We start from the raw sequence: 15629 nt of genomic DNA, 5'->3' as shown, positions 1-15629 counted from the left end.
CATTTTACTACTCGTTATAAACAACAGATTGAAAAACAAAAACACGACGTGGATGAAAACGACACCTCGGAAAACAGCACGAAAACATTTTTAGCTTCATAAAATGTTTACACAGTACAAATTGGCCGTAGTATCTACTGGCGGCGTGCCACGGAGTGCGCGGTAGCTTTCGGCACTTAGCGGGAACAAAACAGAGTGTCAAACGCCGCTGCGACGTGAGTCGCCTGTCTGAAACACCCCTTACACTTACATACGCCGTCAATTACAAAACGGTCCATTGATTCAATCCGTTTGGAACTCAAGTTAATTAAATTACTAGTGTTTGCAAATCGCGTGATTAGACAGCACAAATAATAGGTAGCTAATTGAAACTGTTTATGTAACTGCAATCGGAAAAGTTCGCTGTATTTAGTGTGAATGCAAATTCGATTAAGATACAATAACTAAATACTTATAATAATAAATAGACAGTGCAATAATATAAGATAGTTATAGTCACATTTCAGAAAAATATCTATCTTTTGTACTACTGGTACAACAAACAATAAATCTAACTCTAGCGCTGAAGCAGACTAAACATTTTTCACCTCATTAGTGAGACAACAGGGCCTACGTAACAACAACGTATAGTGACATACAACACGAACACAAATTATAAAGCACAGATAGCAAATGAGTGTCATAAACAGTCGTGATCGCAGGACCGTCGAACTGTCACGACTATGAGCCACTAATTCATTATGCTAACGAGTGGAGCTGCCTCCGACGGTGATGGATTAGCCTCTCCCCTTCGCATAAACGCGGGGACGAGAGGAAATGCGTAAAAAATGGACCAATAACAGTGTATGCAAAAGTTGGGCGCTCCGTCGACGTAAAATATTAGGTTATTGAAATTTTCCAGACCCGTAGAGCGGAGTAGACAAGACTGCTAACACGGCTCCTTGCGACGTACTGAAAATAGCATTTCCCTGTAACTTTGCTACGTTTCCTACAAAAATAGGGTGGTGAATTAAAATGAACTGTTCTTGCTTTCCGGTTGAAGCGATTTCGATGTTTTTACATGAAGATGGATTCGTGTGGGAGTAAGTATTTATAGCACTGTGTACAAGTTGAATACTTATATAATATGTACCAGGGAAATGGCGGTAAAACATAGATATGTAAACGTGACTTGTATGATGTGAGAGATGTTGTACGAATTTAGAAGAAATCCTCATTATCTCCCAAAAATCGACACTCAAGAAGACATAAAACACATGTACATATTTACAAAACATATATAATTCTATTCATACTTATTATGTAGCTACATTTCCTTACAAAATCTATATATCCAAACCTCTTTGCCAATCTAGATCAATGTATAAAATACTGCCTTCACTTTTGAAGATCCAAGCCATCGTGGTCCTTATGTCGTAACGCCAAGTGCGCTAACATTAGTTTCCTAGCATGGAACGTTCGTCCACAAGTGGGAACAACGCAGCGATGACTGCGTACACCCGTATGGACAGAGTGGTGTCTTTTTAATTGATTCGAACTTGCGAATGCTTTGGTACACTGAGTGCATTTGAATGGGAATAAACCAGTATGGTTCCTCTTATGCACTGTTAGTTGACTGTTTGATTTGTATCTGTTGGAGAAAAAATGAAAATAGTTTTAGGTACTTTTTTGTAATATTTTCTTTTTATGGGTAGGGTTGGGAAATTCGTGAAAAAACCAACCAGATTTTTTTCATCACGTCAATTAACTTATAAAAAGAAGTTGTTGCGGTAAACAGTTTGTGTAGTTTTTTTTTATTGTTGTGTATTTTATATTGAAAAGCTGTTTCTCGCGGATTCGTCCGCGTCCTGGAAAAACTTCTTCCCGGATCCGAATAAAATATAGGTAATTATTTCACTCAGGGTTAGTATAGCATTCCAACAGTGTAAGAATAAATCGAATGGGTTCAGTAGCTCTTCAGTTTATTTATTGATAACATACACAATACACATTAAACTGCCTTGACTACCCCGTTGGTCTAGCGGTCGCAAGTGCGGCTACTGTGCTCGAGGTCTCGGGTTCGATTCCCGGGTCGGGCCGAAATCGCTTTGTGGGTTTTCTTAAAACTTTCACAAAGCAGCCTGTAGTCTGGAAGTTGGTGATTGATTCACCCGTGTATCGGAGAGCGCGTAAATGTCGGTCCTGCGCCTGATCTCTTTCCGGTCGTGTCGGATTGCCGTCCCATCGGGTTATGAGAGTGAAGGAATAGTGAGTGCACCTGTGTCCTCGCAAATGCTCGTACACTATAATATTTCCTGCGCAGCTGGCTGATCTCCTTAAATGAGAACAGCCGCCGTGGCCGAAATCGGCCGTGGAGGCCATTAAACACATTTAAAAAACCTCTTTCCTTTTTAGAATATTGGTACTGGCATGGCCGATTTGAATGAATAATAAACAAAAAATACGAACCTAGAACCACAGATTTCACAGCAATAACGTCTCTCTTCGCTATGAAAAACCATATGGCTCTTTAATTGGCATAAATGTACGAACTTTTTGTTACAGAACGTACATTCGAATATTTTCTCCATTTTTATAAGTTTCAAATGTCTTTTCAAAACGATTTCATTTTTGAACATATTTCCGCAGTGGCTACATTTCACCGGCCCGGTTGAGTGTACTGCTTTTATATGCACCTTAAAACAAAAAAAAAAGTATATAGAAACACATTGTCCATAATAAAACAATATAAACAAAGGACTCTCAAAAATGTGTGTGCGGATTCGATTCCAGGTTAGGCACGTGCCGATGCAACTTTTCTAAGTTTGTATTTTCTTCCTATGTATAATAATATGTTGGATATCAAGGCCTGATTAAAGGTGAAGAAAAACGTCTCGCGGAAACCTGGACTAAAAAGTCCCAAGCCCAATCCTACTCCGTATGAGAAGAGGCAATGGGACGATAAAAAATGGGATGATAATGATGTCATGGATATTTAAAAATACATTACCTTCAAGTAGCTCTTTCGGCAGAAGTGATTCCCACAAATGTGACAAATAATCTTGAACAGGCGCATGTGAGTCATGAGATGCTCCATCATCGCGTATTTCGAATAGAACCTGAAAAAAAAAATCATTATGATATATTGCACTCTTATGGCAACATTGCACACCAAACAATAAAGAACAGCAAAAATGGACTGCCGTCGTTTTGAAACCACCTAGGTAACCTGGCAACACTTCAGAGACAGATCAAGCCCTCAAAAAAGATTGTAAGCACATTTATAGATCTGACACGGTTGAAAAATAACATCCTTAATTCAAGAGTATGAGAGGTACATAGGGATAAGGAAGTATATACAAGATACATAGTCGAGTAAATAGGAGATAATTAATAACTTTCAACGAACTCACGTTTTCCCACAAAAATCGCATATACACTTTGAAGTAAAATGAGTTTGCTCATGTCTTTTCCAATGCCTTAATATGAGGAAATCCTTGTTACATCTTGAGCAGTAACCGCCAATCTTATTCAAATGTTTAGACCGGTAGTGAAAGTGTAAGGCCAAAAGCGACACAGTCCGATAACTGCAAATATGGCACAGAAAACGCATATCTTCAGTGCGCGGATAGTGAGAATATCTGAAAGAAAACTACATCAATACTACGGTAGAAAAATATTTTTCTCTAAGCTGAATGCTTCCACTGGTAGCGGGGATTTTTTTTAATGTTTTACCTAAGCTTAAAATCCGATATGAGGACGGATCTTATCGTTCGCGCTTATAATATTATGCCTCAAAGTAAATTTCGATCTCCCTGCTGAGCTAGGATTTTTTTACTAATCCGAAAAAGCAATAGAAAGCTCTCGAACACGGACATTAAATTAGCTTTTAAAAGCGGAAATTATTACTTACCTATGTGCAGCAATAGCAGCCAAGTCAATGCCAACAAAATCACATAACCCACATGACAAACTATTGCTTGACCAATGTTCGTTCAAATGTTGGTTCAAAGAGGCGCGAGTGCTAAAACTTTGTCCACAGAGACCTATAACACAGCATAAGTAAAACAACAAATAGGAAAAACAGCCTTATTACAAATCCAAAAGACAAATTAAAAAAATAATAATTTAAAAAAATATATATATTTACCACATAAGCATTGCCCATCAGTTTGATTTTCACTAAATACTTTAATATTAACGTCATCATTGGATTTCAGTTTTATCTTAGAATCTTTATCACAATTAAAGTTTCTTCCTGTAAAAAGATATGAAATAATAATTCAGTATCAATAAATATGTGTTTTTTAAGCATGCAGTTATTATTGTTATTTCAAGTCTTACCACAATTGTACGCATAGTCATTATCAACAACTAGCTTTTTTTTTCGTTTTTTTAATTTACAACTTGGTAAGTGGGTTTGGTACCGTGCTTTACCTTCTGAAAAAATAGGTTAAATTATTATCGTCTTACTACCTACTTAAATTGACTACCTAGTACCTATATTCCTGAATCATCAAGGAAATGCTTCAAGGATACAATTTATGAAAGATACGTCCATGGCTTCAACACATAAAAAATTAGAAAGAAGAAAGAAATATTAAAAATTAATTATTACATAAATTAAAACAATCCTTACTATATTTTTTATGGCATCTTTTACACTTGATTATTTCAACTTTTTTTCTGTTTTCATCCTGAGATTTGTTTAGTTTTAAGTCCAAGCCTTTTGTATCAAGACATTCCTTTATATCTATTGTAGAAATTTTTCTTTTATCAAAACATTCATTATTTTCCAGTTTTGTTTCATCTCCAGAATTATAACTCCGTTCTTCATCACTTTCTAGTTTAATTTCAGTAAACAGCGATTGGGTTATCAAATTCGGTTCATTTCCATTGAGATTATTTACAGCATTGTATACGGATGTGTTCCCATTTTCTAAGGTATTGTGTTTAACGATGGAGCATTGCTGTAACAAAATATTGTGAAAAACAAAAGAACTTTTGATAAAATATTAAATTAAGCTATGTGTGTAACATGGTAAAATGCAAATGAATGTCGTATTTGTTGGGAAACAAAACACCTCCCTCTGTGGGTGCAGTCCGTGGGACTGGCACTCTTACTAAAAATCGACTATGTAAATTAGCATTAAATATAAAATAATTTAGTTACATACCACGTTACTTATCACAGACTGCCAAAGTATATGAGATTTTTCACATTTCTTCTTAAACTGAACATAATTTTCTACACTATCAGCACACGGTCTGCACAGTAACCGAGGTTCATCTTTGATGGTTAGCTACAAGCAAAATATGATTACAAAATGCAAAATATAAATAATATTTATAATCATCTGCAAGGATATTGAGCGCTGACCTTCACCAGAAGTGGTTTATTGGGACTTTTGATTACCTAATTCCATCCCAATATCCATTTCTCAATTAAATAAATCAATATCGCCCCTATGACAACCCACTGACCAAAATCTTTCTTTAAATCATTGAGCCAGTATGAAATTATGAAGGGAACTTAGGAAAAAATATATAATAGAAGGGTGTGTTTTTTCTTGCCATAAGTGTATGGTTTGCAAAGCGAACCCCACTCTTCCGCTGAGCGCTCAATACCCGTGCAGATAACTGTACCTTGTCTGCCTTGGTGTAGTAGAGTTATATGTCTAAATAACAGCTAGCTGTGCACAGTTGATGGTCAGTGGGTTGTCTGACCTCTGATATATGTAATATTGGCCACAGCCATAAATGACCAATGTTATCCTGAGAAATTAGTCACAGCGGCTGACAATCATTCTCAACACCATTTTTATTACTACAGTACTCTTTAATGCTTAATTTATAGGCTTATATACCTATAGAAACTAACATCTATTAGAATAATTGTCACTTGTTTAGAGGCATTGGGCATTATTTATTAAATAATTGGGTCACTGGGCATCCTTAGGGTTCATTTCTAGGTTTCGCTCATATATCAAGAGATCTACTATGATTAACTAGAAAATATTTCTCAAAACAAACAGACTTCAGCACTAAATTTTAGCATAACCATGAACTGGATCCACTTACTGTTTCAGAGAAAATACTACAAATTGGATACCTATAATAAATAGAATCTTTACCCAGTGCGTTGGTTAAAATGAAATTTTATATTATACAGCTGAGCAAGCAGAGTAAACTTACCGTAATTCCAAAGCAATATTCGAAGTCATTTAGCCAACCATTATGATCACTTAGTAACACCATATCATCAGCACTAGCATCGAGACATATTCGACAAGAACGTATTTTAATATTTCCATCCAAACCACCTTTAATGGACACCATTTCGATGCAAAATATTTATATTTCTAATGATTTTAACAATTTTTTAGTGTTTATTTCCGAAATCTGGAAAGCGACATTGACGTTCATTTGTTTGTAACATCAGAATGCGTTGACATGACAGAATTATCAACCAATGGGGTGATGACAGTCTAAGATTATGAATTTGTGATTGGACGATTTGGTATTCCGCTACGGAACGTGCGTTTCAGAGACATTTCTATGTGACTTTAAGCTTGTGTATTCATACCATTTTAATCATGTTTCTTTCTGGTAAAGAATAATCCCACCAAAAACATTAAATGTAAAAAAAGCCAATCCTCTACGCAATTCCTCCACCGTAAAAAGTTTTGAGATCGCATAGAAGCCAAGTCCTGTTCAACTTTATTTGTAATAATAAATCAATATTTTGTGACTATATCAATAGTTTCGTTCACTTTACAATAATATTGACTTGGCCATGCGCACAATAAACTACAAATATAATACAGCATATCTTGGAGAGGTGAAAGTCAATCATGAAGTTTAATATCACAGAATTAAATACTTTTTTTTAGTTTTTTCAATTGTTACTAAATGACCGACAGTGAGTATCATCCAAAATCATGAACTGCACATTTACTATGGCGCATGTTTGGTCCATGGTGATCTCAAATTCCAATCAGTCCAATCGTAAAATCATGTCCATATAGAATGTATCAATTCAATGGTATTTACACATTATTTCAGGGAGCGACTATTAACTTGTGTTCATGGCCAAGACAATATTATTGTAATGTGAACAAAACTATTGATATAGTCACAAAATATTGATTTATTATTACAAATAAAGTTGAACAGGACTTGGCTTCTATGCGATCTCAAAACTTTTTACGGTGGAGGAATTGCGTAGAGGATTGGCTTTTTTACATTTAATGTTTTTGGTGGGATCTAATTTATTTTTTGTAGGTCTCCTTCTTCTCTAAGTATATAACAAATTAAATTAACTTACATGCAACTAACTAAATATATAACAAACTAAATATGTAGACCTAAACTAGTACGTAAACAACATTTTTTTTTTAATAAATTAAACAATTTCGAAATTGTCGAATTTTTTAATCGAATATCTTTTAGAATAAAAGAGATTTATTTCAGAGGTAGATGGCGCTATCACATGAAATTGTTTTTATTTTAACTAAAAACCGTAGCGCGATTTAGACCAGGACAACGCCATCTATCGAGCGAGCATGCAGTATTTATCGCACTGCATTAATATGAAAGATTTTATCATTATTCATTTTATTTTAACCTAGCTTTTTTATTCATATGTATGTATATTTAATACATAATAACAATATACCACACTACGTAACAATAAAACAAATAGTAACATTTTGTACATAAATAAATAACAAAGTTATCAATGCAGTCAAAATTCATACACAATGTTCTTGAAAAACCGCAAATATAAATTTGTTTCCTATTTTTTTATTAAGTTTTAAGGTTTTTATAATTTTCCCTTTATATGTAGCTAATAACCTATCTTGGTGCCAAATTTGAAGGTTCTAAGTTTGCTAGAAGTACCTTAGACTTTTGATGATCGGTCAGTGAGTGAGTCAGTGACAAAATGGTGTAACTTTGATCGCTCATAACTCGTAAACTATTTATTCAAATTTCTTGTAATTTTGGGACTGAGCTTGTTCTAATACTTACTCTTGGTCATCGAAAACCTAAACTCCTAGCTTTGTTCACATGGAAGATACAGGGGGCTGAAATAGCCGCGAAACGCTTCGAGAAAAGATGGTACGGCCGTGCCCGCTTTGCTCGAGTCTTGGCTGGGGCACTGCCGTGCCCTCAGATAATTTTACTTGGGCATGCATTCACTTACTTACTGAATTTGCGAAGTAGTAAGTCAGGATTTATGAATCCTAATACGAAGCAAAAAATATGCTCAGACTATACAGAATGAAAAATATGTGTGTGCCTATTGGCTGTTAAGATCGTATTATTCATATTTACTGATCTGAAAAATTATTTCACTGTTCGGAGAAGGCTACACTTTCCCCGAATGACATAGGCTATCCGGGTACGGGTAGTAGTTAGCACGGGCAAAACCAGATGGGTGAAACTGCGGGAAAACAGCTAGTTATACCTATAATAAATTAAAAATGGAAATTTTTTCCTTCAATTTGGTAGGTACGGACCTTTTACCTCTATGGTGTTGAGTAGTAGGTAATTATCATGTTATTATTCCTTTACCAATATCTTTAGGCTCGTACCTAAGTAAGTACTTATAGGAAAATAAGTGCTTACCAAATTATAACTACTCTGTTAATAGGTAAGGTCTACCTACTAGATAGACACCTAGGTACCCACAATAAATACCTACCTACATGAAACCAGACGCTTAAAAGACCTGTAATATTTCATAATCAGTTTCAAATTACCCAATTTTGTCATCTATAGCTGATTTTGCGAATTATTCAAGCAGTATGAGGCAAAAGTGAGATAAAATTGCTCAATTTATCTAACTAGTCAGTTTTTTGGCGTTCAATGGAGGGAAACGTTAGATCACTTTAAGCGCTCGCATTATTCCACGAAAGGCAAAAAACAGATAGGTACCGGGTACCAAACCCTTCCTTTGGAATCGTTGAGTGAAAGCGGTAAAAGCACTTAGATTCTTTGTTTTATTTTATGAGGTACCTAGGTACCTACTTAAATCGATTTTGTTTCACTTTAATTTAAAATTTATGTGATTTGCTACCTACCTAGGTATGACTTGATACAGAGGTGGATCCAGTCCTCGAAAAAGCTTGTGAGCACAACCTACCGAAATGGTTACATTCAATTCAGGTAACCCAAGGGTAGGTAAGTACTTATATTATTGAGTACCTAGGAAGTACATAAGATAAAATACCTATGAGGGGAGTACCTACATAAGGGAGAAAGGTTCATAGGTAGGTACTTACCTACATAGAAGAAGTTGGTAGGTACATAAGGGAGTACATACAGAAGAGAGTACGTAAGGAACTATTACCTATTAAGGGAGGGGGTATAGGTAGGTACATAGGGAATAATAGAAAAATAAGAAATGTCTAAAGTTACAAGAAAATCAGGGTTACGGGTGAGCCCTCAGTGCTCAATACGGTAGATCCGACTCTGGCTAGGTGTGTCTGCCCTTCGCTTTGCACATTTTTTCGTGTTATGTTAGGTACCTACCGTGTAAGTTCTTAGAATTTTCTAGAGCACTGTTTTCTTTATTAATGCTTCCAATACTTGCTAGGGAAATCTTAAGTGCCTCTTCTTCTTTCTCCTGCCCTGTTCCCAAATTTTACTTGGGGTTGGAAATCTCAAGTGCCATAGGTACTATAATAGGTGTATCTACAATCATACATTAGGTATGCGTACCTTGAGAAATACTTATATTCATTTACTTTATCTACTTTTCTCCCGATACTTATCTGCCTACATACCTAATTCTAATGCCTATTTTCCACATCAGCGGCTGGTTATCCCTGAATAACGATAACGACTTTTTGAAGGAACCTTATTTTCAGTTATTTATCGCTGCTGGGTAGGTAATAAAGCTATTTTCCATTTTGCATGGCGCAAAAATATTTCAGTCAGTTTTTAGGGAGCCAGAAAGTTGCTGTTTGGTAACCGAGATAAAGAAGCTAGTTAGGAAATAGTGTTCATTTGTTGAAGCATTTATCATGATCCCAAAGCGACTCGTTTAGGTAAAGAAACCATCCACTGCTCAACGTTGGTTTCCTTGATTCAGCAAAAGCAAAACAATATAAAGATATCAATAATATCTAAAACTAACGACCCCGGTAGCCAAACCAACAAAACAAAAGACGAACTATAAATTATATCGGCAAACTGCTAGCTCCAGGGCGATGATAATCTTCAAATTCAAAGGGGAAGGTGAATATTCAGTCCACGTAGCACCCTCGTGCGTCTGCCGTACGTGCCTCTACTTGCCATAACTATTCCTACATTATAAGCAGATACTTCAAATACAAGAGTAATCGAACAGACGCGAATGTTCTTTGAATTTATTGAGTTGTGGCCTCCCGAAAATTTTTGTTGAGTTCTAAGTTTTAGTTGATATTTTTCGTCTGGTTGGTGGGTATTTTATTTTCAAGAAATCTTTTTTTGGATATTTACTATAGCATTCTGAGGTTACAAGTAATTACGAAGTACCAAAAAAACTTGAGATTTAAAAAAAATGCAGTTTAATGTTTAAGTTTGTCTAAGAGATTCCGAGTGCAATAAATTCATGAGCTGAAATTAATATTGACTTATTCCTCAGAATCTGATTTTGTATCTTCAAAGAGCAATAATTATCGCAAGAACCACTACCTAAAGTACTGGAAGATTGTAATGGTCTACGCCTTCGAGAAATAGTTCTAGAAACTTTGTCCTAAATAAGTGTTATAGATAGGTTCCGTATAAAGTAAATAAAGTAGGAATTGATGTTGAATTTTAGACTACCAAAATTGAAAACAAGTGGTACAAACTGAAAGCCACGTCTTAAGGGCAAAGGAATGAAAGAAAAACATAAGGTTTTCAGTTGCTCATCTCCGCGAGAAAATTGTGAGAGTCAACTAAAGAAAATGGGTCAGTGTACTCATGGCTAGCGGGCATGAAATGCTGTCACCATAATAATATACAACGCCAGAACATAGCACATACAGACATGCTATTTTCACATACATTAGATGCAGAAATGTGGAGATAATTAGGTAACATGACTGGTAGGTACTGGTAGACTGATGTAGCTTTTTGAATGGGCAGTATAAGTAGCTCTTGATCGGGATGAAAAATTATCCATCCATCTATTTAGGCTGGAAGCCGATCCCAACATAGTTGGAAAAAGGCTAGGCAGATGATGATTTTAATTATAATTGTCTGACCTTCACCTACCTAAATTGTTCAAATAAAAATTTTATTTACTTTAACATCCCAAAAAAGCTAAAAATCCAATTAACCACCAACAATAAAGCAACAAAATGAACATAAACATATAATTATGTCACCGCTTAAACAAACAATCGAAATATTGTTAAGGCCGTAATGAAACGCAAAGCGAAACCCGAGTCTCCTTACTTTAGCGAAGCCCGAGGCACTCATTAACGAGTTTTTGGAAGCTCCCGTAATGGAATAAAGTGTGGATGCATTAAAAATAACTTTACACAAAGGCACGAGGGAGTTCTCCATAAATCTCATACGTAATGCTTTTAAATTAAAGCAGGTAGGCTGATGTCAACGTCGCTCAGGACCTTGTAAGTAATAAATTCGGATATCAAATAAAATTACGAGGGTTCTGCAATATAACGTAACGTTGCAATCGTTTTGATGGCGTGTATTGCTGTGTTGTGAAAAGCTGTGCATTTTTGGAGACGCTTTTTCCATTTCTTGGAAAAGGAAAGCTAGATTGAAATGTTTTAAAATAAAGTGCAGTTTAATGGATCTCTGTTTTATGTTTTTCTTTTTCAGAGACATAACTGGCTACCTGGAATTTATGTCAGTATTTTATTTATGCTGTTGTTTTTTTATAGGCTTGTTTTGTTTTTTTATCCACTGGAAGTCAACCCCAACATAGTTGGGAAAAGGCTCGGAGGATAATGATTTTCATAGGCCTTTCGTTTCAGAAATACGCAGCTTGAATGTGATTTACCTGAGAAAGGACATAGATAGGTATGTAGTCACCTACCCCGGGAAAAAGCCAGTGTTAACTAAGAACAAAGTTATGCAGCCCACATAATATAGCGCACAAAATCCTTACGTGTCATCGCGACATCGTGTCCAATCTTTTAATCCCACTTGTTGCTCCAACTTTACGGATAAGTGGCACGAATGTTTGTACAGATAAATGAATAAAGCAAACTTAATAATACCGTTATTGTCTTTATTTAAGCGCAGTTCGTTAGTTAGTTTGAATATCTGAGGATAGAGCAAATAGTGTGTTGATTGCTGGAGCTCGCCGCTCGGGCTATGAGAGTGAAGGAATAGTGAGTGCACCTGTGTCTGCGCAAATGCTCGTGCGCTATAATATGTCCTGCGAAGCTGGCAGATCTCCTTATACAAGAACAGCCGCTGTGGTCGAAATCGACCTTGGACGCCATTATTATTATGATATCTTTCTAGGATTGTTGGAGGAGGACAATTGACGATCGAGCTTAGTATAGTGCGATGTGAAAATACTAAGTCTAAGACCCAGTCGCACCATTTATCTGCTACGATACCTAAACTCACTGGTCAAATTGGCGATTTGACAACTCAAAATGTTTTGGTGGTCGTTATAGTCAAATGGTGCAATTCGCATTGACGATGATGATATTAATTATGATAAACATGATGTCAGGATAGCCTTAAAACCTTACACAGTAAAAGTTTTCCTAAGAGTTCCAGACTACAGTATAGGTATTATAAATGAGTTAAGTACTTAAATATATTTTTTCAGACTTAATCTTATTAAAAACTTTATTAAGTGTTTACTAATAAACGTTAAGAACTTGGGGGAATACTTAATCTAGTACTTTACTTTAAATATTAATTAATTAAACTTAGGTTTACTTAGACCTAAATTAAGTTAAGTTAGATGCTTAATATTGGACCAACTTGAAAGATATTAATCACTTCATAAATCTTACTGTTATGTACCTACACAACATTTTAGAAGTCACCTCTTATGTCTCAGTTAGTTTCCAATTCGTTTATTCGTAGTGTGACTGCCTCATTGGTCTAGTGGTTGCAAGCGCGACTACTGTGCACGAGGTCTCGGGTTCGATTCCCAGATCAGGACAAAATCGCTTTGTGGGTTTTATTAACTATCATAAAGCAGCCCGTAGTCTGGAAGTTGGTGATTGATACAAACGTGCATCGGAGGAGCACGTTAATGTCAGTCTTGCGCCTGATCTCTCTCCGGTCGTGTCGGATTGCCGTCCCATCGGGCTATGAGAGTGAAGAAATAATGAGTGCACCTGAATGTGCTCAAATGCTCGTGCGTTATAACATGGCCTGCGCAATTGGCTGATCTCTTTATACAAAAACAGCCGCCGAAATCGGTCTTGAACTCCATTATTCGTACTGTGGAGCTCAACGCGACGAAAGACTAAATGGAATAGCTTTGTCAAGCTACTGCACGACTATTTGTAGGCAAACGACAGTTCGGTTGAGTCCATCATTTATTTCGTGTATCTAGGGACATGATGCGTCTATGTCAAGGATGTTCACGATATATTCTAAACCATCGATCATAGTGCGATGAATATCGATGAAAAATGTGTGGTTTATGTCGGTGTAGGTAAGGTTGTTGGTTTATATGGTGTCGTCTATAGGTGTAATGGACCTAGTTCATCATCTGCCTAGCCTTTTTCCAAATATGTTGTAATTGAGGTAAACACAGCTTTTTAAATTGATTTAAGCTTTTTGCTAAGTTGAAATTGAAACACGGGTGATAAGATCAAGCAGTGAAAATAATGAGTGAAAAAATATGACAGATTTACATTTCTGATAGAACTAACACACATTATTTACTTAATGTTAATGTACCCAATAAAGCATTTTGTCACCAGTAATATTGTTAGATTATAAAACAAATCTGAACGTTTACAAATGGATTTGAAAATGTATGCACATAGTTTAAATTTAACATCAGTTCCAAGCGGCGAAAGTATCGCGTGAAGCCTGCGTTTTAATAATAAATTATTCTAAACGGAATATTACGGCTTGATAAAAAAAAGCTCAGAAAACCCACTTCTAGTAATTCACCGTATAAGGATAAAGTATTATGGTACAGAGTTTAAAATAAAATGCTCGGTGCTGCACGATATACAAATAGCTACCACAAAGATTTTTGAAATATTATTTATTCTTCTTAACATAAATATTACAAGTAACAAAAATCTAATTAGAAATAACAGACATGTATTATTGGGGAGTTGGATACGTCACTGCACCTTTCCAGAAAAAAATAAGAAGTGAAGGGAGGGTGTTTGGGTGCTGTCTTTTGTTTTTGATGTTTGAAAAAAGATTGTTTATCATAAACGGTTTGAGTTTGAGTTTTTGAAGTGAAGCAGGTTTTTCCCATTTTATTGCAGTGCGTCTAAAAAACAGGTTTCTGCATAATCGTCCCCATTATTTTAGGAAGTGCACCTTCTGTAAAATCTGTGATGCAATACGGTGAAGACAGTAGCGAGTAGCTATTCTCGTAAGGGACTTAAGCATCATTACATTGGGGTTTATTTTTTTACTGAGGTTCACTGAACAACGCTCGTATGTGCCACGATAAAGATTATAAAATATAAATAAATGTATACACGTGGTTTTAATTCGAGACTTGCTTACTCGTGCGAAGTATTTTTTATAAGTCTCACAACCAGTCTTAGCTAATGGCATTGGGTTGCCCGGGTAACTGGGTTGAGGAGATCAGATAGGCAGTCGCTCATTGTAAAACACTGGTACTGAGCTGCATCCGGTTAGACTGGAAGCCGACCCTAATATAATTGGGAAAGGCTAGGCAAATTATCACGAAACTACGTGTTGTACAAATATCAATATTTTGTTTCCAGATAGCAAATATAGTTAGTGTTTATTTATTATAATGCGAGTAATCAACAATTGTATTTTTAAATACTGCTTCCATTATAATAATAACGTAAAAGCAAACTATTTAATATTACAAATCATAACATTATTTTAAATTAATTATGTGACTATTCAAGTCAAGTGAAAGTCAATTAAGTCTTATTTTATTTTTTAATACTTTACTATAAGTCATGTTAGTATTGATTTTTTTAACACTCCACCAATTGATAAAAAAAACTTCACTTTTCAAATAAAAGACAATGACTTGAACTAAGTGAAACTTTTAAACCATTGTCTAAAATTCGTGAAGTGCTATTAATAATTTTAGTTGTTGCAAAAGTTTCATTATGAGTGATTCCAAAGTTATCTGTGGCAGATGGACCGGCTTAATTTGATCGCTTTCAATTTTGTTTCACATTTAACTCAGTTTTGGCTAATAGACTTAAGGGAATTTTCGAGATTTTAGATTTTTCAAAATATTTTAAAACAGAAATATGCTTATTGTTTTTATGTGCTGCCATTTGAGAAAATATATTTCATTTTACTTATTTTAATAAAGGCGCTTTGAATATATCTCAATTTGATATAAGTGCCTACTGTTATATAATTTCTCTATCTCAATATAAGTTGTTTCTAAAACACTGTTTAATCTGATTTAATTGTATATTCAAAACGATATATAAGTAACTACAGCCTCTTCAGAGGTAGTAAATATACAGGTATAATATTTTTAGTGC

At 35.3% G+C, this 15629-nt stretch overlaps 1 protein-coding gene across 1 annotated transcript; it reads right to left on the bottom strand.

Annotated features, from left to right (window-relative positions):
- Positions 1-1377: 1377 nt before the first annotated feature.
- On the bottom strand, positions 1378-6405 carry LOC110384434 (oocyte zinc finger protein XlCOF6). The gene is made up of 10 exons (XM_021345716.3): positions 6175-6405; positions 5157-5282; positions 4619-4949; positions 4324-4419; positions 4130-4237; positions 3893-4025; positions 3393-3620; positions 2990-3098; positions 2449-2675; positions 1378-1630 (listed from the first exon to the last, which is right to left on the bottom strand). The coding sequence occupies exons 1-10, from the start codon at positions 6316-6318 to the stop codon at positions 1378-1380; spliced, it is 1755 nt and encodes a 584-aa protein (XP_021201391.3). The 5' UTR covers positions 6319-6405.
- Positions 6406-15629: the final 9224 nt, after the last annotated feature.

Source organism: Helicoverpa armigera, chromosome 13 (genome assembly GCF_030705265.1).
Source record: "Helicoverpa armigera isolate CAAS_96S chromosome 13, ASM3070526v1, whole genome shotgun sequence".
Taxonomy (NCBI): domain Eukaryota; kingdom Metazoa; phylum Arthropoda; class Insecta; order Lepidoptera; family Noctuidae; genus Helicoverpa; species Helicoverpa armigera.
This window is presented reverse-complemented; position numbering and strand designations above follow the sequence as displayed.